The sequence below is a fragment of the Eumetopias jubatus genome, unplaced genomic scaffold (assembly GCF_037043125.1).
Source record: "Eumetopias jubatus isolate StellerSeaLion01/CBP00866 unplaced genomic scaffold, mEumJub1_p1.0 scaffold_8, whole genome shotgun sequence".
Lineage (NCBI taxonomy): Eukaryota > Metazoa > Chordata > Mammalia > Carnivora > Otariidae > Eumetopias > Eumetopias jubatus.
The window spans coordinates 2,483,620-2,510,783 of record NW_028274814.1 but is presented as its reverse complement, the minus strand read 5'-3'; the positions used below and the strand labels follow the sequence as shown (position 1 = coordinate 2,510,783).

At 37.5% G+C, this 27,164-nt stretch overlaps 1 protein-coding gene across 11 annotated transcripts in view; it reads right to left on the bottom strand.

Moving 5' to 3' along the window:
* Positions 1-27,164, bottom strand: part of PARD3 (par-3 family cell polarity regulator) — a 644,160-nt gene that overhangs the window by 329,281 nt on the left and 287,715 nt on the right. For all 11 annotated transcript variants that reach the window (XM_028120914.2, XM_028120917.2, XM_028120915.2 and 8 more), the window contains exon 4: positions 13,818-13,996. In XM_028120914.2, the coding sequence (XP_027976715.1) occupies positions 13,818-13,996 (179 nt within the window). The remainder of the gene's footprint in view (positions 1-13,817; positions 13,997-27,164) is intronic.

Here is a 27,164-nt window from a genome sequence, read left to right as displayed (position 1 = left end):
ACAGACACAAAAGAAACCATTTTCAGGATGTCTAACCTAAAATTTTAAGACTGAGGTGAAATTAATAATTATGGCTTAGAAATTTTTTAATTACATGAAGCTTGCTAAAATCATCAGTAATCATATTGTTGATTCAATGTAACAGACCCATTCAGGTATCTGTGGCCAGAGTTTACCTTGTGTGCCTCCTGATGGCTACACCAGAGCATGACCTTGGAAGGAAGGCCAAGGCTAACGCGTAGCAGAAGATAACAACCACAAAAGGATTTTTGTCAATGTACTTTTCTGACCTTCAAATCGTCCTCTAGTTAGTAAATGAAAAAGAGAAAAAAGAAAAGAGAGATGTGGGTTTGGGAATAAACTGACTCACACAAAAAATTACAGGTTCAATAACCAACCTGTAAATGAAGGCAGAAGGTCTGGCAGTCCCTATCCATTTAAACCAACGACATGCCTATTAATATATTTTTTTAAATAAAAAAAACACAGGATTTTATTCCAAACACAGTATTATCATCACTTATCCTAGACACATGTCTATTTTGAAGTGTAATATCCTATATGGATTGCCCCAATGTTGTTGATCTGCAGTCCAGCAAATCCATCGCATTAGCTAAGCCCATATTATCTGTAATTCCTGCATATATAAATAAGTATAAATACTGGGGGGGGTGTAATATATATATATACTATAGGAGATATATATCTGTATATCTCCTACTTTCTTTTTGGGTAATTGCTTTCTTCCACATTCTTAATCATTAATGAGAGGGCTAAAAGAGATAAAAGAGTTTGTATTTATAAATTTGCTCCTATTTCTGAACAGAACTATGACAAGACAAAGAGGAAATTCAAACATCCACACATTTCTGTCAAAATTCTATTAGTAGACTACTTATCATTAGTGATAGTCTACAAAAGTGTGGTACAATTTGTGACAAGACATCGATTATATTGACAATGTAACTTTTTAAAAATTTAAAAATGAAAAAATCAAAATGCAGAGATTTTGAATGCCAAAACATTATTAGAGCACCTCTGTAGCTCAAATTCATTAATACATATTTTATTTTTAAATCTCTATTTTAATTTTCATTCTAAACAGAATTTAAATTTTGAACAGGAATTAGTAGCAAAAATTGAAAATAATTTATCCAAGATTTTTTTATTAATGTACAAAATCAAATCTCCTATAATGTACATCAAATTTTATTAGTTTTTTTCCTTTGAAATATTAAAGGTACATAGTTCTTAAAACTCATTCTGACCTGAAAAATCTGAACAATAACTCATGTCTTTTCCAGTCTTCACAACACGTGTTCAGTAGCTTCTAGATCACAGAATTACATTTAGATCAGTAGGACACTCAAGAATGCTGAATATGCCAGGGGAAAAAAATTCTTGTTTGGAACTCTCTACAGAAAGTACACATTTGAAAATTATGATTAATTTGCAAGTAAGTTTCCTGTCACACAGCAAATCCTTCCGGTTGATATGTTGACAAAACCAGAAGTATAAGATTTTAGTTTTACCTCACAACCTGCAACTGGCCAGTACACCTCAGTAACTGTTGTAATATCAGGTAAGAAAAATAACCCCAGAGCATGGATCTGCACCAGACTATGAACATAAAGGGATCCAGTATGAAAACAGGTTGGCCAAATATCTCACAGAGATGTAGGTCAACTTCTAAAGGCTGTGACATTTCCAGGGGTGACCATGAGGGCACAGATTTCTCTGAAGCCACCAGATCTGGTCATGGAGTAGACAAGGAAATCTAAGGAAAAAGATCAGCAAAACTCAGTCTCATTCAGGCTATTTATTTGAACCAATTTCTTCTGTTGTTTTTAATCTAGCTCAACAGTTCAGAATGCCATGAAAAACTTTAGATACAGAATTTTTAAATCTGGAAGGAGAAGGGCGCCTGGATGGCTCAGTTGGTTGGGTGTCTGCCTTCGGCTCGGGTCATGATCTCAGGGTCCTGGGATTGAGCCTTCACATCAGGCTCCCTGCTTGGTGGGAAGCCTGTTTCCTCCACGTTCAGCAGGGACTCTGCTTGAGGATTCTCTCCCTCTGCGCCCCTGCCCCTGCCCCTACACGCTGAGGCGTGCACATGTGCGTACACACACTCCCTCCCTCCCTCTCTCAAATAAATACAACTTTTTAAAAAAATTTTAAATGGTTTTAAATTAAAACAGTCTATTTCCAGGTATAACTGAGATTATCTCCTTTATCCTATGAAAATATCCATAAGAACATAGGGAGAAGGTAGCCTGGGAGGATAGTTTAATATTTTTCAAATTACAAAAACATTATCTCCATCTGGATTCTGAGGAACTAAGGAAAAGAACTAAAAGGGAAGCAGTAATAACAGGAGCTTGCATTTTATTTCTTGGACAGTACTTCATAAAAACCAACATGAATGGGGCACCTGGGTGGCTCAGTAGGTTAAGCATCAGACTCCTGATTTCGACTCATGATCTCAAGAGTTTAGGGATCGAGCCCCCATCCAGCTCTGCACTGGGCATGAAGCCTGCTTAGGATTCATATTCTCTCTCTCTCTCTCAAAAAAAAAAAAAAAAAAAAAAAAAGAAAGAAAAGGTCACTCAATTGCCATATGGCCATAAACATTCCACAATCAGCAAGTATAAGGAATAGAGAAAAGGGACCACCATTTTTTACCCTACTCTTTCAACAAAGGCAAGTGTATAAGAAAAAAATAAAATATAAATATTTCAGATCAGGTTACATTTTGAAGAGCCTGGATCATTTTCCAAAATGACAATAAAAGTGAAGAGCAATATTTGACTAATGCTGCTTGACTCTGAAAAACAAATTTAAATCTGAAACAATTTTAAAACATTTTAGAAGGTGCTACATATTTCTTATTTTGACAGCAAGAAATACCTACCCACATTTCATTTTCTTCCAAAAACATGTAACACTAAACACTTATATCCCTCAACTAAAATTATGAATAACAGTACCATTTTGCATCAGGAGCAATTTGCACAACACTAAGAGAAGAAGGGAAGAGATGTCGGGGAATGAAAGAGAAAAAGTAAGGTACTTAAAGTAGTTGCCTAATTCCAAAATATCTACAGTCTTACACATTACCTATATGTGTAACATAAATCTTTTATATTTACCTAAATGTTTTTCACCTTAATTTAAAAGCAATATATTCAAAGAAATCACTAAAATCTGAAAATCAAGGGACTTGCACCATATATAACTAGCCTGCCAATGTAAATACTAGCACTTCCTTCTTATATTTTTCAGTCCACAATCATAACTTCAATGAACTGGGTAGATTAGCAAAACAATTAAGTTCTGTGCAAGTCCCTAGGTACAGTCGACGATATGACTTTCTTAAAGTTTTCCCCTTAATTGTGAAATTGCCTCCTCAGGTAAATCATCTCCACAGATTTTTGAAAATGTAGAAAAATTATTTTCACTTATCATAATCTCATCCTATTTATGCTCCTCATAATATCATAATGACTTTTCTGGAGAATTCCATCTCCACACGAAAAGCATTTACCATAAAGAAATTGATAGCTCAAACTTCTAAAGAATTAAGTCCTTCTCTCCAACCCCATCAGCAGAAAAAGCATGTTCTCTAAGCTGGATATTAACTTTCAAGGAATCTGTTTTTGTCCCCGAATTATAACTGAAAATCGTAACTTTAGAAAACATGATTCCAGAAAATTTGGAGTAATTCCTGTTGAAGCCCCTCCTCTGTCCCCTCAAAAAACCTTAACAATCTGAATAACGTGACAACAAAACAGCTGTTGCACCAGGATGTCTCAACAAAAATTAAAGACACAAGTGGGAGTATCCAGTCATGAAAATGCAGCAGGTTTAAAACTGGTGAGCATTTCTCAAATTCAGTCTTGTCGTAGGGAATGGTACCAACCATCAATCAGTATTTAATAAAATCAGTTGAAAAGCTTTCATTATAACTCATTTCCAAAGAGAAAACTACATCTCAGGGAATGACCAGGTGTGCCCAAGGGTTCACAGAGACCTGTGGCTGAGTCCTGGTTCCTCACATGCCAGGCACCTGTGCAGGAAGTGCCATCTCTGATTCTCAGCACAAAATGTGCCTTGTAAAGCTGCGTTTTAAAAAAACTTCGTGTGATGGAAAAAAATTTAGATTTACTGAAAAGTTGCAAGATAGTACACAGAGTTCCTACCCACTTTTCACCCAACTTCCTCCAATGTTAACATCTTATATAACCTTGGCATAGTTGTCCAAACTAAGAAATCAACTGATACGATACTATTAACTACACTAACAGATGTATTTACAATCCATCCATTCCCCCCAACCCCCATTTATGTCCTTGTTTCATGCCAGGATCCCAAACTGTATTAAATCCTCCATCCCCTTAATCTCCTCTGACCTGGGACAGTTTTTCAGTCTTTCTTAGTTTTTTATGACCACAATATTCTTGAAGAATACTGGTGAAGTACTTCATAGAATGTCCCTCAGTTCTGATTTGTCTTGAGATTCCTTACGATTAAACTGGAGTTATGAGTTTTGGGGAAAACTCCACTGAGGTGAAATGCCCATCCCACCGTACCATTTCAAGGGTTCATGACATCGCCATGACTTATGATTAGTGATATTAATCTTAATCACTTGGTTAAGGTGAGTCTGTCATTTCTCCATTATAAAGTTAGTATTTTTCATATTCCCTCCTCTCTTCTTTGGAAACAATTAACTACAGCCAATCCTCAAGAGGAGGGGAGTTAAGCTCCCACCTTCTGGAGGGGGACATATTATTTATACTATTTAGGATTATTCTGTAAGAAAATTTGTCCCTTTTCTCCCATTTACTTTTTGTTTAATCATTTATTAGTATCAGTATAGTCTTATGGATATTTATTTTGGTTTTTGGATTATAGTCCAACTGTATCATTATTTACTTTGCTGTCATTAATGCACATAAAATATCAAGAAGAGGGCCAAATATATAAATTCTCAGTAACAATAATACCAATCAGGATTAGAGAAAATAGACAAACACAAAAAATTCCTCAAAAAAAGGGAAAGAAATGGAGATCAGTTAACATAATCAGATTATTAGTACAGATATTCATTAAGCCAGCATATTTTTACTTAAGACTAAAATGTTAAGATATAATATAGACTTGGTGAGGTTTTAAAAAAATATGCCAGTTCTAATAATAAGCACATGCTCATTATTCTTATATTCATGTCTTAACTGCATAATAGAAAGATTGAGAGGAAATAAAAAGGTTATTGTGAAATATTTTACAGTTTAAATTATTCAACTAAACGAACACTGGGCATAAACAAGTAAAATCTTTCAAATAAAAAAATTTTTTTAAATAATTGGGCAATGTATAAAGTCTGTAAGCACGTTGGGATGTGGGTAGGATATCTGTCAAAAGCACAGAATTTGAAACTGCAAAATCTAGATTCACATCACAATTTTATCACTTAACAGTTGGTTTAACTATTAGGTGACCTATTTAAACTCTTGAAGGTTTTACCTCTTCATCAATAAAATGGGAACACCAACAATAAACAGTAGAGGGGGATTAAATGAGATATAACATGTAACACACGAAGCACAGTGTTTGGCAAGAAGTCCTCAAAACAACTTGGTGATGATTACGTGAAAATATGGCATAGTTAATGCCATAACTATGCCAAAAACCTCAAAACCTCAAAACGATACAGTTTAGAGATGAGATAGATGGGAAACACTTCTACCCCCACACTCTAAAACACCTTGATTGAAATGCACTTCTCCAAAGGCAGACCTGGAAGCCATGCAAATTACAACCAAGGTTGCCAGTCCAGCTAGAATGCAAGCAGCAGGTGGCTCTAGTCCTGAGCAGTCCCATCTTCTACTTTTCTTGTTAACACGAGGACATGAAGTGACTACATCTAACTTTGTGACTTGAAGGAAGTAGGTTTATAAGCTAAAGTATCAAAAATTAAAAACAAAAATCAAGTAAAAAGATGAAATAAGGCCAAAATATTTTTTTTAAAAGATTTTATTTATTTATTTGACAGAGAGACACAGTGAGAGAAGGAACACAAGCAGGGGGAGTGGGAGAGGGAGAAGCAGGCTTCCCGCAGAGCAGGAAGCCCGATGCGGGGCTTGATCCCAGGACCCCGGGATCATGACCTGAGCCAAAGGCAGACACTTAACAACTGAGCCACCCAGGCGCCCCAAGGCCAAAATATTTTTCAGTGTATAAAAGCCATGCAAATGTTTGTTCAATATAATTCAATCGATGTCATTCTCAGTTTTCTGAGTTCTCCCCCCAAGTCAAGAAAAACAGGTGTAACATATTCATTTCCCTCTCTATGTAACTTTGAGACTGCTCAATAAAGATTTTGACATTACTTTGGTTTATATTTCTGGAATGGTTTGTGAACTCTAAAAATACCACACATCCAGTCTCAAAAATTTTCTCAATAGCACCTTAGGATTTTATAACTTTGAACACAAATTATAATATTCAAAGCAAGTGAAGACAGACTATATTCCTACATGTGGCACAGAAATAGATGAGACTAGGTTATTAACAACTCCAACTAGGTGAGCTTGGCAGTTGAAGCTAGCCTATTGTAGAAATGATTATAACCACCACTTACTAAAAGCACACAACTGTACTGCAATCAAATGAAGATCTTTAATATGCAAAATGGAAGGGTGAAATTTATAGTTTCAGAGGCCTTTAACGGGAAATACAAATGTTGCTGTAGAATAGTCTAACATCTAAGTCTCAGCTGGATCTCCCTTGAAGCTAATGCCCCAGAAAATTAAACACAGCTACAGGATTCTCACAGAGGAAACATGTGGTTTTAGGGAATGATCTCAGCTCATCCTTTGAGGTTTTTAGATGATTACTGTAACTAGCTAACACCTATGACTGGCTCATAAATAACAAAAGACAGACAACGTTTTTCAATAGCCAACTGGTCAAACGCACTAGCTTGAAAATAAAATAGCCTACTCAAATTTGCCAATATGACTGGCCTTATCCAAAACAAAGCATAAAGGAGAAGCAGAGACTCAGAAGCCAAATGGTTAAGAAAGGGATGAGGAAGCAAACAAATAGGTAAACACAGACCACAACTCTATAAAAAATGAATGAATGAATGAATGAATGAATGAGCAAGCAAGCAAGCAGCTACTTTAGAGTACCATGAAGTAGGAGCCAATGTTAACTGCTAGTATACTGTCAGCACAGCAACCGCCAAATTTTCTGACTCTGAATAAAACAAGAAGTACGCATTTTCTGGAAGTTCCTTGTGTCTGAATTAGCACTGGTGACTTCACACATGATAAAGAGAATATGGTGTCTTGACCCGATGTATTCAAATGCACTTTAAACTAACACTGGGGGTGGAGGACAATATGGCAAGGAACAACAGACAGGTACATTATTTGTATCAGAGCTTCTATTTAGAAAAGATATGTCCTATTCCAGTTTGTCATTTACAGGATAGGATCCAATAGCCCAGCAGGTCGTTATAACTCAAAAAAACTCTTAATGGACTTTCAATTGAAAATTATAAATTTGAGCAATCTAAGTATGAGAAGTAAAATATCACAAAACCAAATATGGTAAATGTTCCAGATTTTATTCTGCTATGATAGAAAAATTAGCCTAAAAGAAGACATTTCAAAATAACCATAATACTCTTATTTACCCTCTCTTAACAGGCAAACAAGCACACTTTTCTTTTTCCTTTTCAGTTCTAAAAACAAACAAAAACAAAAACAAACCCTGCCCTGAAATCAGTAAAGCAGCTTTAAATAAACACACAAATCTCCTGAAACAGGTAAATGAATCCACTGTTAACAAGTGTATTTCGTCTTTTAAAAGTTCACAGGTGATTCTAATGCAGAGCCAAACGGGAGACATTAAACTGTACAGGAAGACAGTACGCCCCAGAACTCAGGAACGGTACCACTTGCTTCTTTGTTCTCTTTATTCTCCCCCTCATCCCAGAGCTCACTCCATCGGGGACTTCTCACAGTGCTTTATACAACATAAGCACTTTCCTCTTTATTAGTCGTGAACTTATGTGAAACAATTATCATAGCTTTAAAAATATTCATTTCCTTGGTCAAATAAGTCTACTTCAGGAATCTGTTCTAAGAAAATAATCAGAGATGTCAACAGAAATTAATATATAAGGATATTTTCTGAAGGGTACTTCTAAAGGTTACTTATTAGAGCAAAAAAAAAAACCTGGCAAAGTATAAATGTCAAGCAACAGGAAAATCACCAAATAAAATGAATAAACACCAACTATAAAAAAAAAATCAGTACATAAAAGAACATTATGCAAGCTATCTATATTTATGAGACATGGGAAAATGCTCTCAATATAAGACAAAATTAGGTAAAAAGTCAGGAAATTAAACTATACTCATTCGATGATTCCCCACTGGTAATAAGGACAGCCACCAGATACACAGAACTATGCTCCAGAGTCCCAAGTTAATACACCAAACTGTCAATATTACTCATCTACACAATTCCAAATTATTTACTTGCTTCTTTATACTTTTCAATACTTTATAAATGCAAAGAGCAAATAGTAGTATTATAAGAAAAAGACTATTTGAGGAATCTTAAAATATACTACAGAAATGTTCATATAAATATTTTTCTAAAGTTAGAAGAAAGATCTCATAACTCTTCTAATGAACAGAAAGATGACAAAGACATAATTAAGACAGCAACTCTTCCAAGAGCTTGTATATATGAGGAGTATTGGAAAGATACCAAACATGTCAAGCAACTAAATCAAAGAGAAATATTAAATCCAGGGTGTCAGAAATATTCTAAGGTCTCTTTTTAAGAACTTTTAAAAATAGGGATGCCTGGGTGGCTCAGTCGGGTAAGCGTCTGCCTTCGGCTCAGGTCATGATTCTAGGGTCCTGGGATCGAGTCCCACGTCAGGCTCCCTGCTCAGGCTCCCTGCTCATCGGAGAGTCGGCTTCTCCCTCTGCCTGCCACTCCCCTTGCTTGTGCACTCTTTCTCTCTCTGACACATAAATAAATAAATTCTTTGAAAAAATAAAAAAAGAACTTTTAAAAATAAAAATGTACAAGATACTGATGCTAATATAACACGTTCTCTTATTACTTTCTTCCCTTTACCCTAACATCAAGATACGTTCTTAATGCTACCTTTGTTTTTATCTACCCATGTAAATTTTATTTGGTGGGGCAAGGGAAGGGGGGTCGATGAAAGGGGCAGATAACTTAGAAAAGTAACAGCTCTTGGTCTTTGGGGGAAAGGAATAATGGCTTACAACCAGTGCACAATGAAATAATGCACAGACTTTATCCTTGAAACTTCATGGTTGGCTGATTCTGGTAAGTGCCTCAATACATTGTTCTTGATGGAATGAATCAAATGCTCTCCACATACTAGTTAGACTTTATTTGCAGGGACAATGACTTAATAAGGATGACCAAAGAGGTGGCAAAATGATTTAAGTGTTCACAGTGATTGAAATACTCTTTCCAAAGATGAAATATTAAGCACGTGTAAAATCTCAAATGAAAATACATTTTCTAGCAATATACTTTCCATATTAAGTGTGAGCAAAATGTTCGCTAAGAGAGTTGAAAAAGCAATCAGCCACAAAATGCGGGGCAACAGAAGTGAGTCAATGTTCCAACGAACTTTTTTAAAGAGCCAAGACTCTCACAGGGGAAGGGAGGGAAAAATGAAACCAGACGAAACCAGGGAGGGAGACAAACAATAAGAGATTCTTAATCTCAGGAAACAAACTGAGGGTTGCTGGAGTGGAGGGGGTGGGAGGGATGGGGTGGCTGGGTGATGGACATTGGGAGGGTATGTGCAATGATGAGCGCTGTGAATTGTGTAAGACTGATGAATCACAGACCTGTATCCCTGAAACAAATAATACATTATATGTTAATAAACAAAAGAAAAAAAAATCCAAGACTATCTTCTATTCTACATCTCACTTCCAAATTAAAGAATAAAGAATTGTAAGAAATACAGAAGCCCACAGAAGCCCACAGAACCCTTGGTCTCTCCAAGCTCTCACCTGGTTTAGTTGCACCAGAATCTGTCTACATTGCCCTCTAAATTTAATAGTGGAATGACTACATTAACTGGGAAGACTCCATCTCTCATTTTGGTTTTGAGCCACAGGAGCAAGTTCAACATGGTAGCATTCCAAGATACTTGAATGGAACTGCCTAGTTCAGAAATAAGAGATTTCAACTAATTGGTGACATTATTCCAAAACTGTTTGTTTTGCTTATCAACTTAGAAGAATAGTGGTCACTTAACTATGTTGATGAGTTATACAAGAATGTCAACTTAATTTTAACTATTAGAGATCAATGCATCACAAGACTATGAATCCTTAACTCCTTTATTTCAATGCATTTATACAGAAAACCTAAGCCACTACATACTCATAAAAATGTGTAACATCTTGAAATTGCCCAGCATAGGCAAGCTCTCATGGCCTCAAGAGAAGTAAATCAAGTTAATACTGATCAGCAAGTATACTTTCCTCCAAGTACACGTTCTGAATGCTGAAAATACAGGAAGTCGTTTTATAAATGAAAATAAGATAGCATTTAGTGCAATATACACATACAAAAAAGAAAATCTCTCAGATTTTAATACAAACAGCTTAAAATTTTGACAGCAAGCTTAGGAAATGGGTAGTTGAAAAGTAAAGCCAAAGATAATTCAAAGGACAAATTCATTACACATTACCCTTTATGTGTGTTGTATGCAAACATGATTTCATCTAAAGATGTAGAGGTAAATCAAGGTCTTTCCTATGAGGAAGTGTGGGCATTTGGCTACATTAAAAACTGTTCCACATAGGAAAAAGCTTATTGAATGAATAACCATTTTTTTAATTTTTTTTAGAAGATTTTATTTATTTATTTGAGAGAGAGAGAGAGGATGAGACAGGGAGAGCATGAGAGGGGAGAGGTCAGAGGGAGAAGCAGACTCCCCGCTGAGCAGGGAGCCCGATGTGGGACTAGATCCTGGGACTCCAGAATCATGACCTGAGCCAAAGGCAGTTGCTTAACCAACTGAACCACCCAGGCGCCCATGAATAACTTTTTTTTTTTTTAAAGATTTTATTTATTTATTTATTTGACAGAGAGAGCAAGAGAGGGAACACAAGCAGGGGAGTGGGAGAGGGAGAAGAAGGCTTCCCACTGAGCAAGGAGTCTGATGCCGGGCTTGATCCCAGGACCCTGGGGTCATGACCTGAGCCGAAGGCAGACGCTTAACAACTGAGCCACCCAGGTACCCCTGAATAACCATTTTTAAAACAAAGCTACATTCAAATTTGTCTTGCAACACTTATATTTATTATGTGAAAAAAATGAAAATAGTATAAATGTCCAACAAGAGAATGATAAAGTATATTTTACAATGAGATATTCTGCATCCATTAAAAATATTTTTCAGGGCGGTGCCTGGGTGGCTCAGCCAGTTAAGCGTCTGACTCTTGATTTTGGTTCAGATCATGATCTCAGGGGTTGTGAGATTGAGCCCCAAGTTGGGCTCCACACTGGGCATAGAGCCTGTTTAAGATTCCCTCTCTCTCTCCCCCTCTGCCCCCTGCCCCGATAAATATATATTTCCAATAAAATTCACACCAGGGGAAATCCCTATGATACGAAAAAAAAGTAGAAATAATAAGGATGCAAGTGTTGACACAGTATGACTCCAACTGTGTGTGGGTACATATATGTGTGTGACAGTATGTGTATGTACATCTGTGTGTGTATTCCTTATTATCTTAACACTAGGTGTTGCTAAATTTTAGCATTATAAATAATTTAATTTTGTATTGCACTAGTTTCCCAAATTTGTTACAATGATAGATACATGTTACTTAAAACACTCAGTGAGGTTACTAATTGACAGTGTGTACCACAGGCCTCTGGCAGCGGCCCGCTCTGCCTCAGCTGGAAGGCCAAAGTCCATTTCCTAAATCTCCCCTACACGTAAGGATCTAGAGGAAAACAGCATTCTGCACATTTGCATACAAGAGCCTGACATTTAAATGACGGTTGTGAAAGAGGGAATTGTCCTGGGCTGTTGTGTTGTAAGGGGCAAGCCTGGTGATGGAGAGGATCAAGTTGGCTGAGGCATTTCTGGCTTCAGTCCTAGCTTCACAAGTGACAAGAGACAAGGTGAGCACAACTGGAGACAGGGCACTAGCATCAGATGGGCAGATACAGGGGGAAGGATCTCAGTTTACTTCTCTCCTGGGAAGATGTGCTCTACTGCATTATTCAGAAAGTCCTTGGAGGTCCAGCCTACAGCCTGCTCTTCAAGCTCCTCCAATGATTTTCTGAGATTCCAATTCTAAGTATTAAGTTTGTTTGTGTTTATGTTTAAAATAGCCACTGTGGTTCTGTTTTGTGCAACTGAAGCTGACTCACATACCTAGGATGTGGGAGGAATTAAAATGAAAACCCTGATTACCTCAATGACTTCTGACCCACTATCCTTAAACCATGTGAAAACCTTTTCAATTATGATTTTTTTAAACTGTCAACTCTACTTGTTTATACACTTCTAAATATCCATGTAAATTAAATCTATTCTGAACACAAATTAATTGTCATGAGGCTTATTCATAAACTGGATTCTGCTTCTTTGGATGGTTTACTTCATGATCAAGCATTCTAAAATTTCAAGCTAATCTCAATGAGAAGATACTCCAACTTGATTCCTCATCAAATACGTAATGAAATATTTCAGAAAAGTAAGCCTAACAGTTAAACTCTTAATCCAAAAAATCAGAGACTACAGCACACTGTTTTTTCCTGGTAGATTCTTCCTAGTTAAGGTACTCTAGATGCTCTATGTATTTTTTTCCTTAAATGAACTACTACAAAAGAGTGTTTGTAGAAATGCAACAAGTAAAAAAAAAAAAAATTAAAACAGGTACTTTCACATAAATGCAAAGGATAAACCAAATATTAAGCTATATTCACTTTAATATTAATATGTAATTAGTTCAACATACACATGGTGCTCAATTACTGTCTGCATTGAAAAAAATATTAATTCATTCAATAGATGTTTACTGAGACTCTACAGATTCAGCAGTGAAAATGACAAACACAACTTAAAGCTCACTGAGTAAAAGGTTAGAGGTATAACAGAATGGGATGATAAGGGCTCAAAAAAATAGAATAAAGTTTATTTTTTTAGACTAAATAAATTAGGTCATGGACTGAAATAAATTAGCTCAAAGAAGAAAATGTTATTAAGACTAGGCAGTATACTTCCTTTCTCTAGGAAGAAAAATTTGTCAATAGAATAGATTATGGATTCTACTTTCATCCTTAGAAGTCCATAATGCTATAACTTCTTTAATGTACCTCATGAACCAACAGGAATATCTGCCAATACATGTGAAAATATCTTTGCAAGTACATGCAAAAGGCTAATAAGGGGATTACCCCTGAAGGAAAACAGGTGACTAGGAGACAAAGTAGGAGATGGACTTTACATGTACACGTTTCATGTCAAAAGATTTCATTTTTAATCATAAATATATTATCTATTCAAAAAACGGATACATAAATAAATCTATTAGAATGAATTTTATCATAAAAGGCAAGGGCAATATAAAATAAGAAGTCATCTAAACTTTGATGCAGGTGATACGCACACACACAAAGGGCCATAATGAAGATGGGCTAGAAGCAAAGGATCCAGTCAGCAGCTGACATTCATCATTGATACTAAGAAGACACAAAATAGAAATGGTTACCTTCCTGTCACAGGTTTTAGGGCTCCCAGCAGTGTTTTGCTTAAGGAAGCCAGCTGTTGTTGACCAGCGTGTGGGATTTTTCCGTGAAGGCTCTTCAGAAGAAAAATTATTATCACTAATGGAAGTTGAAAGGCCAATTAAAGCTGGGTCACTGCTTCGTCGGACATGAAGAGGCATATCTATAAATACAAAAAAGCATTATATTTTTTAAAAGGTAACTAATGTCTGAAAACTACATGTTAGGATAAAGGTAGTGAAATCCAAAAGATTAGAGTAACACTTAGGTGACAGTGGGTCACCATTCTAAATAGAAATTCCATTAGTTCCTTTAAAACACTTTATGGCAAAAGAAATGTAGTATGCATGGGATAACCTGCTCTGGAGTCAGACTGCCCAGGCTCATATTTGTGCTTCACCAACTTATCTGTGTATCTGTCTGGTTCTGGGCAAGTCGCCTAACTAGACTCTGCTTCTAGTCTCTTCCTACGCAATAAAACCCTCCTTCTTCCATAAGGGTATCTTGAGGACAAAATGAGATGAAGTGCTTAAAACAGTACCTGACACTCCATGCATACTCAATATACAGGGGCACCTGGGGGGCGCAGCTGATTCAGCGTTGGACTCTTGGTTTCGGCTAAGGTCGTGATCTCAGGGTTGTGAGATCAAGCCCCACTCTGCTGAGCGAGGAGTCAGCTTGAGAGTCTCTCTCCCTCTCTCCCTCTGCCCCTCTTGCTCATGAATGCACTCTCTCTCTCAAATAAATAAATAAATCTTTTAAAAGATATATATCATACATATTCTAAAGTAGAAATAGCGATGTGAGCCATGGAATAAACTTTATCTAACTTTTAACCATGTCGGGATTAAAAATACACAATCTAAATTTCTTGGCTCATCTATTAAAGAATTCTGTTAAATAAGATAATTATCTTGTTCAAAGAAGTACTATCAGAAAATATAGAGCAAAAACACATTTCTCATCCTTAAGATAATGGAAATCTTGAAAGTAATATGCTAATATACAGGTATCTGGCATATACCCACATACACAATTACATGAAAGACAGTGTTTCAGCAACTGTATTCACTTAAGAGAGGGGTCTGTTTGCAACTGCGATAACACAATCATTAACAAACTCAGGTTAATATTTGTATCAATAGCACTGAGCATATCTTAGCAGATACAATCATTGATATAGCAGAGAAGGAACAGAACTATAAAACCAGAGATAAGAACAAAAGCACAGGAGTCTGTAACACTGGGAATCAAAACCAAAAACTCCACTTACCAACTGAGCAAAATCACTCAAAAACATTAAATATAAGATGAAAAATTTAAATTATGTTAAAAACTAAATAAATAATGTTAGAGACAATCCGTTTTCAAAAACTAGAATGCAAGGTAAATATTTCTAAAAAGTCTCTAAAAAGGGTGCCTAGGTGGCTCAGTCGGTTAAGTATCTGACTCTTGGTTTTTGGCTCAGGTCATGATCTCAGGGTCTTAAGACTAAGCCCCACGCGGGGCTCTGCGCTGCTTAAGATTCTCTCATTCCCTCTCCCTCTGCCCCTTCCCCCACCTCTCATCCTCTCAAATAAACAGTTTCTGACAAAACACTTTAATGGTGGAATAAACTCATGATTTACTCTATGAAAAACATTTTTGGAACATTGATGAATTGATTAATGGTATGGCTATACAGATCCTAAAGGATAGATGCTCAACTAAAAACAGACTCTACATACTGAGGGTGATCTTTAAACCATTGTCAATCCAATAGTCTCCAAGATGTTAAAGCAAATTAGAAATGATCAGAGGAAACAGAAGCATATGAATAAAATATTGCTTTTAACATGTGCTTCTACATCATGAGGATTTGATAATAAGAAAGCCTGGGTAATATTACCAGAAAAAGATATGCTGAACATTTAATTTAATATTGTTAGTAGTTATCTTAATTTGCTGGGAGAAACACACACATGAAAATTATAGAGAAGAATAATTTCCAATTTTTAAGTGTAAGTAAAAAACTTGTGATGGCCCTTACTGCTTATACATTGCACCCAAAAACAAAACACACCAAGAACTATATAGTCATTCTCAAAACAAGTTCACAAAAATATACATCTAAGAATCTATGTGTATTAATACTACAATGCTCTTACTATAAAAAAAGACTTCCCTCCCAAATAACAAAACTGTTCCTAGATTCATCAAATCAAAAATGTTAGCAGAAAAGCAAAAACAGGAGGGGAAAGAATAAAACAGTTCTGACCAATTATAATACTGCTTCTTGGATATGAGTTCTGTTGCTTTCCAGTTACTGGGCTGTTGATTATTTAGTTGTTAAGGAACTCTACACACCTCAACTTCTGTGTGTGTGTGTGCACGCGTGCCTGCACGTGAGCACATATGTGTGCATCTGTGTGTAAATCTAAAAGCAGCACTACTCACAAGAGATGGTCTTTAAAAATGGAACAGAAGTAATGACCACAATAAAACAATCACATAAAAGTACATTTCCACCCCAAAATAAATTCAGGAACTATATAATTTCATTGAATTTGCTTAGACAAAAGAAAAGAGCTTCTTATGCTTGCTTTTGAAAATTTTTCCCAGAAGAAATAAATTGCATATAAGGATGAATCTTCTGATGGGACATGATCACTGTGTTAATCTATTAGTCTGAAACAGACAAAAATAATTAGCCTTCACCTCTTGTATCTGTAACTCATGAAACTGAAGGTGTGTGGGGGGAAGGGGGGGCTAGAAAGGAGATAAGGTGCAGCAAGGACTGCAGACCGTGCACGCGGAGCCTTCTGGGTAGATGTGGGGCACTGCACTGGGGCAGCAAGTATAGGACCCGCAGTGTGACAGATGTCCCAGGAGAGGCGCTATCAGCCAGCCCTTCCTGTCAGTTCTTTGCACCTTACACTTTCCGTTTTCATTTTAGTGATGTCCATAAAAGGAAATAATATAGTCTGGATCTTTTGCTTGTACTACCTAGTAAGCAAGTACCCTGATGCAATTTCAAGGCCCCATATTTACATTTCTATTCACAGTCACATGCAGGAAGGTGATTTGAGTCCCAGGCTAATGAGAAAACTCAATTTAAAAAAGTAAACAGTGTGTTCTTGTAAACAATGTGTTCTTCATAAAAGAATGCCAAATGATACCATAATGATCTTGAAATCAAGGTTTTCTTGCAGTTCAATGCGCTAAAAGAACTGAATCCTAGTGCACACCAGCAGCATCACTAGGTCCAAATGCAAAGCCCCCGGGCCACACAGCATTGGTCTACATTCATGGTGCCTGTGATTCAGACTCAGCAACACACTGATGGTGTGAGATTTGCATTTGTATTGGTTTATAATTTCTTCTTGGTTTTATGGTTGCATGAAAACGATAAGGCATTTTTATCCAGTTTATACACATACCTAAGTAACCTTGGATTAGAACCACTGATTTAACTTGCAATGATGAGTCTTTTTTTTTTTTTTTTTTAATGAGACTCTACATTAATCACAACAGAGGAACATGTGACTCACCTCACAGATGAGTAAGCCGAGGCTCAGCGAGATGACAGGAGGAGCTCAGGAACAATTTCCTGGCGCCTGGGTCAGTGCTGACTCACTACCCAAATGATGAAATTAGTTCTATTAATCAGCAATTCATTGGAAAACAAATTCCATTTCTAGCTACTTGGAGATAAAAATGTGAGTCTCAATTTTGTAAAAGGAAAAATATTTGTTGTTTTCTAAGTAGAATTATATATACTGAGAAATCATACACTGATTTTTAACGAATAGCAACATATGATTTTGGAGACTTAAAGAAGTATTGATGTTAGTTATGCATATTAGATTGAAACAACAGCCATCCCAATTTCAGAAGTGTTAAAGAAAGAAAAACCTCCAGGTTAAGTAGAAGTACAATGTATAAGATAATAAAGTACTCCCCAAAGGAGACCAGCCTAGACCAGTGCTTGTCAAATTTTGATCTCAGGACTCTTTAACTCTAAAATGTACTGAGGGCCTCAAAGAGCTTGTGTTTATGTGGGTATAGCTAGGGACGTTTACCATATTAGAAGTGGAAATGAAAACAATTTAAATATTTATTCCTTAATTCACTTTTAACTTAAAAATAATAAACCCATTTACATGTTAACGCAAACAACAGAATTTCAGAAAATTCTATTTTATAAAACAAAGTTTATTTAGTGGAAGAGTAGCATTGTTTTACATTTTGTTTGATAGATGACAGCTGGATTCTCATCCCTACTTCTGATTTCAATGTGCTGCAACATGACAAGCATACGAAGAAAAAAACAACTTCACAAATACTTAGCTGGAATAGTATTTTAATAATCTTTCCAAAACTGTAGATACTCTTCTTTGATACCACACCAAAACTTGACAAATGAGAGTTTCTCAAAGGTTAGCTGCAACATGGAATGTAAACTTCTTATTCTTTGTACATTAAAATCTATTTGTCTGTCTTACTTTGGATCTTTTACTCATCAAAAAATTCTGTAACATTAGCTATTTGGAACATATTATTGGCTTATATCACTCTTAAAAAGGTTGATATATTTCTTCATATCAGAAAATCACATATGTGAATATCACTACCCATTTCATGAGAAAAGTCATTAAGTGGTGGGAGAACTTGTGTTTTCCAAAATCTAATTTTCACTAGAAGGCTTGCGTGTTTTCTTTGGCAATAAATACTGTCCGGTATTTGCCATGTAGTGACAGGCTCACTTCATTCATTTTCTAGAAACTCTGCTAGACATCAAAGTCTGAAGAACCACAGTTTTCTGTCCTTTTTCAAAAAAATAAAAAGAGAAAAAAGAAAGAAAAAAGAAAACACTGTGTTCCACTAAAAAAAGGACTGGCTCAGGGCACCTGGGTGGCTCAGTCGTTAAGCGTCTGCCTTCCGCTCAGGTCATGATCCCAGGATCCTGGGATCGAGCCCTGCGTCGGGCTCCCTGTTCAGCGGGAAGCCCGTTTCTCCCTCTCCCACTCCCCTTGCTTGTGTTCCTGATCTCGCTATCTCTCTGTCAAATAAATAAATAAAATCTTAAAAAATAAAAATAAAAAAGAATATGCCTTAAAAAGGGGCTGGCTCCTCTTACAATGCCCACCACACATAGAAGTTTTTCTCAAGACAACCACTGATCTTCAATATGTACAAATACTTTATGCCTACCTACCATTTTAATCACACAAAAATTAAACTGGATACTCAAAGGCCAGTATTTAGTAAAAGCTGTCATTTTTGCTGCTTTCTCAAGGAAAGCAGATGGAAATGGCTTGTGTTTTAAAGTATGAGTGTGTTGGGTAAAAAATACATTTGGTGCCAATGTCCTGATCTGTGCCAAGGGGCCTGCATTTTACCCATCAGTGCCTGAGCACCACTGGTGCAGAAGATAACCCAGTGAAAAACACAACACATATTTTGGTAATACTCTGAAAAACAGTCTTGCCCTAACAGCCTCCTTGCAATGATCTGAGTGTTTCCCAAGATGCCTAGGACCACACATTAAGAACAGGACAGCGGGCAGCCTGGTATGTCCGTGCCCTCTTCAGGCCTCAGGCTCCTCAGCTATAAGACCAGAGGTGGCACTAATGGGGTCTGAAATTTTTTGATGCTAAAAAAATGTGTGATTCCTTATATGTTCATACACTATACCAGTGACCCCCTACCAAACCTCATCCTAACAGAACTTACAACGATTTATAAAAAATGAACTAGAAAAAATACATTAAGTGTTTCAGAGCAGTATCAAAAGCCATTGTCAGGGGCCTCTAAACAGGTTAAAGTATTACAAGCAACACAGGAGAAGGAAAATACCCGAGTTATAGGGAATGGTGTAGAAGCAGCCACAAACGGCATGTAGTCTTTTGACAAGTTGAACCGGACTTTAAAGAAGATCACTATAAACATCTGGCTTTATCAACAGAAATACAACTGCCGGTTCATCTGACAGGTTTCCCACCTTTCACAGTCCTGATAAAACATATGTTGTAAAAAGAATACAATTTTGTCTTCGCCTAAGAAGAATATAATCCAAATACAGCCTTTTCCTCCATGCTTTGCCCATGGGCTATTTCAGCATTCTAATGACCTGATGTAATCTGTGTTGTTTACAGTAATTAGAAATAACAGAAGCCTCTTGTTTAAGGTAATTTGGTCATTATTATTACAATTCCTCATCCTCAATTTTAGGAAAATCAATGCATTTTAAAAACAGGAGAATAAAACTTTCCCCGTAATCTTGTGATTTATTTAATATATAGATTTTCCAAGTACATCCTCTGAAATATTAAAAAGAAAATTCAAAGACGAGGATCTTCAATAATTAAGCTGCTGGATGGAACAGAGGGGGACTGGTGCGATGTGACTAGGTCCAGGATTATAGTGGAGACCGTTTGATGTGTGCATTCCTTTGAAGAATGGATAAAACAGCAATAAACCCTCATCACAAGATTTCAAATTCTCTGTGTCACTAATGCACTGTAAATATCGTTTTGCCTCTCTAGGTAAGGTGCCTTTTAAATAAGTGGAAAATGGCAAACCTAATAATGAATTAGAGCAAATACTAAAAGGGCAGATATATACATTTTTAACTGTTAAATATCACACCCCTACCTACTCCTAATCAGCTTTCCCATTTGCTTCTCTTCTTTCATTCTTCTAGTGACTTCTAAATTATTTAACCACTCAAGGCAATGAATAAACCTTTTCCAAGAAGACAGGCATAAGCCGTCGAGGTATTTAATGAAATCTAAAAATAATATGCAGTTACATGTGTTCTATTAGAACTTACGATGCAAACAGAATAATTACTCTTGATGCAAAATGAAGACGGTCTCCCCGATCTTCAGGGCAATTACACATTTTCTAAAGACACGTCTCACAGTGAGAAGAACCAAGTTATTAACACATGTCATGGGGATAAAAACCTGTCACCAATATTGCAAAGTTGACCTTCCAATATATTTTGCCCTTTTTATAAAGGTGCTTCTCAGTATTTCACTGACTGAGGTGAAATCCTTGAAGAAATGTGTGGAAGGCAAGGCACAAAATAAGCTCTAAAAAACACTGAATAACTCACAAGGATATATCACCCTGCTATTAACTATCTGTTCATATATATATATATATGCAATAAATAAAGAATACTATAGCTGGAAGGTGCCCTAGAAACAAACTGAAATATTACATTCACAGATGAGTGTACTGCGGCCCAGGGAGGTAGTTTCAGGGCTGGTTCAAAGGTCACCCTGCTCCTGGGTGATCCAGCTGTACCTGGAGTACTTGTTAACTGACTCCCTGTTCTCTGCAATTTGGCTATAACCACACTGCTCTCTCGGGAGAACTGAGGCGTGTCAAATCCACAATATGCTTACACTTCACTAGAGAGAACAGGTGATTTTCAGGGGAGGTTGAGTTTAAAACACATTTCTGTAGATAACAGCATGTTTTCAATGGTCCCACTGAATCTTAGATACATATAAGAAGGGAAAAGAAAGTCAATGCTATACGAATGTTTCCAAAGAAAAACAAAGAATTTTTCTGAGGCACACTTGAATTCGTAACATCAGAATTCTCATTCAGAAACTGGTAATATAACCACTCTGATCAAAAACCCTCCAAATAGTCATAGGAGTACAAATGGGGAAATCTGAATAAAATAGGTGGGTCGTATCAATGTTAATATTGGGGTGATGTAATACTACAGTTCTTCAAAATCTTACCATTGAGGGAAATATACAAAGAATTTCTCTGTTTACTTCTTACAACTGCATGTGACTTTGCAATTATCCGAACTAAATAATAAATAAATAAATAAATAAGCAAGCAAGCAAGCAAGCAAGCAAGCCCTCCCAAGAGTTCAACAGAAAATCCCAGGAGAGATGGGATGGGTCTTACTGTCAAGGCCTGCAGCAATCAGGACTTCAGCAATCTTCCAAACACTATCTCCTATAATACTCTTCTCAGGGCCCAGGGCTCAGCCGCCACACACGCCCTGTGCGCCCCGTGGACCATCCACAGTGTCAGCTCCTCCAACAAGCTCCACAGTGCGACATCTCTGTGCCTCAGCAATGCCAATGACTTAAGACTGCCCAGCATCTGCTCTCCATCCCAACCACATCCCCCACTGTTCAGTACCCTAACTCCTCAAATCCATCATATCCAGCGTCGGTGTTCCAGCAGCAAACAGGTGGCTAATTCAGAAAGGGGTCATTGAGGAAAATCCAAAGGAAGGACTATTTACAAATATATGGCAGAATTAAGGAAAAACAGCAAGGGATCAAGTATCCATGAGGCTTTTACCACCCCAAGGCAAGGGGAGCTGTGGCTTTCACTGCAGGGACACAGCTCCCAGCCAAACACAGCTAGGCAGGGAAGGAGCCCTGGCATGAGGCCTGTCCACTCCCCTCCCGCACTCCATCAGTGCCCTGCAGGTGCACCCCCCGCTGACCTAGGCACAAGCCAGACAGCATGGAGCCTGACTGATGCAACATGAGCAGCTGGCTCGTACCCCGTCAGCCAGTGTGGGCGGAGGAGCACAGGAAAGCTAGGTAGCCCGGGATGCTGGTGGAATTCCTCTGCCCACCTTCTCCCATTGCACTTTGTTTCCACCTCTAACAGCATCAGCCAGCTACTTAACCAGAGGATAAGCATGCACCCCACTCACTGTCACTGCCCTTCTGCCCCTCCCTCAACACACACATGCCCACACACACACCCAAAGCAGGAACTACAATTTTTTACAGTTGGTTAAAATACATCAGTCAGGAACAGAAAACTTCCCAATGGTTAAAGATGCAATCCAGGGGTTCCTTATTTGTCATCTCTGAGGGTAGGGAAGAATAGTGAGGATATGGAAGAAACAGGCATCAGAGGTTAAAAGCCTTTCACATTTACCTTTCTGCTTCCAGAAGGAGAGGGTAGGGCCTAGCCAGTGGTAAATAACCAGCAGCTTATAAAAATACGCATTGGCTACTGAATCCTGTATATGAAAACTAAGTGTCCCCAAATCCTTTGCTAAGGCAGTTACAGCTCAGGTAAAATGGTTACTTATGCCAGAATCCTGAGCACCTGCCAAGAGCCCATCGGGGAGTGTTCAGGCCAGCCCAAAGAGCAGTGAAAGCAAAGTTTCACAGGGTGATCTTTTCCCTTTTATCTAATTTTGGTGTCCCTTTTTTGTTTTGCTATGGCAGGTGTAATGTCTGGCTACTTCAATCAACAAACATGTGTGAGCATCTATGAGATACTACTATTCTAGAGATTCTAAAAAATAATGACTATGGAGCCAAGGGGTTTTTGAGAGTCACTTATTGTGGAAAAATCACTCCAAGTGAATCTCACTCTGAACATTCAAAAGGGAACAAATACTCTAACAGACCACCACCTGCCCAGTAATAAAAAGATGTTAGTAAGAGGAAGAAAGTAAAAGTAAGAAGAGTGATACATACAACACGGAGCCCAGATGAAAATAACCACGGGGGGGAGCAAACTATTTGAACTGCTGACACCAAAGGCTTTCTTTGGGAGAATATTGTGGAAAAAAAATTTTGGCTTCTTTTTGCACTTTCAGAAAAATACCTCAATGAGCAATGAGGGGAATGGAGTTGAGAAGATGAGAATGAGCTAGAAAGAAACAATGAGAGACAGAAAAAGACAGAGAACAAGAGCAAGCACCCAGGAGCATGCACGCAGGCCAGAGCTACCTAAGTTGTTTTCCTTCAAACATGAACAAAATATTCAGAGATGATAACAAAAGAAAAAGGGAGAACAGGGCGGGCGAGTGGGGCTTCTAGGTTATCGTTACAATGTTTTCCCTCGCAGTAGTGTGTTGAGTAGTATTTCCATAGATCCAAATAGCCCCAACTAGAGGTTGAGATCCATGAGGGATCTTGATAAGCAATCTTTTAGAAAGAAGATCTGGCTGCTTCATCTCTCAATTTTTCTTTAACCCACTATTATTAGCTTCCTCCCCACTGGTCCACTAATACAGCTTTTGACAAAGAGTACCATAACCTCTTCTTTATCAACACCTCCCTACGGGGTCTCACGGTATGCACAGAGCTGGCCTCTGCCCTTTGGACTCTGCAGTGCCATGGAGAAGGCAAATTATCCAGCCCTTTATAGAGTGCTCGTGGTGCTTCGGGAGAATAACAGAGCACTACCAAAACACCTAAGAGGGGCACCTTTTCTAAGAACATAAGCCAAGACTTCAGGAGAGAAGGGACAGCTACATTTTCCCTGTTGTCCTTTTAGATTCTCTTTGTGTCTCCTCTCTTAGAAAGCCTCTGACTGATTCTTCCTGTTTCTTTTATGGCCTGCCTGTTCCTATCCTGGCACTTGCCACACTGTCAATCAAAAGTTTTAGGATCTGCCTCCCGTTTAGTACACAGTTCCCAGAGAACAATACTGCCCTTCTCACTGTCACAACCCTTAACAAACATTTGCTGAATCAACCAAGACTCGAATGAAGAGGACAACAAAGCTGAAGTTTTTGGTCTGTTGGTTTGGGGTTTTGTTTTGTTGGAGTGGTGATGCTGATGTCTGGCCAGTGCAATAGGAAAAAAGAAGACACGTACTCAGAAAACTGCAGAGGCAAAGGCCAGACACCAAAATTCTAGAGAATTAAAAAGACTGGAAAAAAATCAGTATGGCTAAAGTGTAAAGATGTGACATGGGAAAGATAAAGCAAGGGAGGGAGACCTGGATGAACCAACATAGGGACCTCATTAATTTGAGAGATTCTGCCCCTACTTCCCAGCCCAGCAAAAGGCATTTAGGAAATGTTTGTTAAACTGTTACTGTATCTCTAATCTTCTCACTTTGATTGTCTTAAGTATTATAAGGGCAATCTTTTTAGCAAAGAAGAAATAAATATTGGATGGCCAGAGAAGACAAAAAGTAAAAAAAAGGGGTTTTGCTCAAAAAGTCCAAAGAATTGCTGCTTCACATATTGGTAAGGAATACTGTAGCTAGAAATCCCAATGACATTTTAGGGTTTTTCTTTTGTTTTTTGTTTTTTACTATTAACTTTGAACTATTATCCTTCGTGCAGTGTTTATCACCTATGAGAATACGTGAGTACAGCAAATCTAAATTAATTCTTCACATATAATTTTATATGTATATCTGTATCAAATCCCTCATATCACTTTCACATTACCCATCCAGGTCAACAATCATGTAATTAAATTTTGAAATTATCAACTTCATCTGACAAGTAATTTATCTTTCAAAAATGGATGTTGATTATTGATTGCATTGAAGATTGTCTCTAAATGCCCTTCTCCTTGGACATTTGTCTTCTATTATTTTATTATGGATTCAAGTATCTCAAGAACTGTCAAGTTAACCTTTGATAAGCATTATTCTCCCATTCCTTTATTATTATAAACTTTATCCCACAATACTATACAAAAGTGTCATAATTTTCCCCCCTCACAGGGGACTAGAGATTCACTAATTTCATTAGCCTGCTTTCTGTTACTTGAGGATGTACACTGGACGCTCCCCACCTTACCATATTTTTATACTTATTTCACTAGCACATTAACCATCTTCAACTACCTCACAAAGGCAATCCTTTTCTTAATGCCCAGGCGTTAAACGTCCACTAGGGTCTCTACGCTTAATTTTGGTCATTTTGAACTTGAATCTTCATGGTACTAAAAAATATTATATAAGCATGTACCAAAAGTCATTCATTCAAGACAAGGATCTCTTAAGCTCTCCTCCTATGTGCTAGGCATTTTTCTAGTTGCTGGCAGCAAATAACCCCTCAAAGATGTGACATTTCATGGTAAGAGAAGAGCAATGGGTCAATAAGTACAGATGATGTCACAAGGCAATCAGTGATATGAAGACAAATGAAACAGAGCAAAGGATTAGGGGCTCTTGGAGGTTGAAGAAATGCTATTTGATACTGGTGGTATGACAGAAACACTTCAAAAGTATTCAAACAGCTCATTATCCACTTTTCTGTCTTGAGTGTTCCGGTTTCAGATTAATCCCTTACCACAGAGCCTTGTACATACTGGTTATTAATAAAGCCATTTGGCACCAACTGGTTGCTCCAAGGCGGCAATAAGACGTCATGGTTCTGGAACATATGGCTACATGTCTGTTTATATTACCTTCAAAGTGCAGAGATCTTTCATAGCTAATCTAATCCATTCAAGGAAAGAGTAATGTAAAAGTAAATACATCCTGATCATTTATAATAAACCAATTAAGCTTGTAACCACTGACATATATTGAGCATTTACTAGGGGTCATGCATGTGCTAAGAACCTTAATATATTAATTGATCATACCTCAAAATAAAGCTACAAAATAGGTTCTATTATTTCTTTTTTTTTTTTTTTTTTTTGGTAGGGAAACTGATGTTGCAGGGATAACATATCCTGGCTTATTTATTTATTTGAGAGAAAAAAAGAGAGAGCATAACTAGGGGGGGAGAGGCAGAGGAAGAGAGAGAAGCAGACTCCCCGCTGAGCAGGGAGCCCAACAAACAACGCGATCCCAGGATCCTGACATCAGGACCCAAGCTGAAGACAGATGCCCAACCAACTGAGCCCCCCAGGACCCCTAAAGTTAACCTATTAATAAGTGGTAGAGACAAAAATCCAGCCTCAATAGTCAAGCCACAGAGAACACACTCCTCTCCAGAAAGGATGAAATCCTCGAAGACCAAGAACTTAAAGACAGGGGCTCTGATGTATTTGTAATTTTCTCACCGACTTCTACCATCATGGTCATCTCACCATGAGCCAGCAGGAAATGTGTATTAGCTGAATTCACTCACACTGCACCTCAGAGCTGGGAGGAGAGTCACTGGTAAGCAGCCAATGACTCATCAGATGCTGGAATCTTTGCAATCATTCTCCACAGGTAAAAAGAAGGTAATGAAAAAATTTAAGAACGAGACAAGTTCCCTTTCATTAAGACTGGCAAACAACTGAGGCTTTTAACATCATCACAACTTATTTTATTTTTAGGAGATTTGTGGGAAGGAGTGGGGGAGTGGCACATTGAAGGAGGGTACGTCATGGAGAGAGAGAGAGAAATTAAATACTTCATATTCCCTTTCTACGTAGGGAACAACTATTTGGATTAAGCAGAAATGCTTTGGATTAAGGGTTCAATCTACATTTTCACACAATATGCCACTACAATCTTGTGAGTGAAATAGGCTGTATTTTCACCAAAATGAGTCTTTTCTAATACTTAGTCAATTTAAGATAGTAATATGGAGCATATGCAAAGTACTTATTTAAGAACTCTCTTTCTCCACCTATCCTCCTCCTATATTT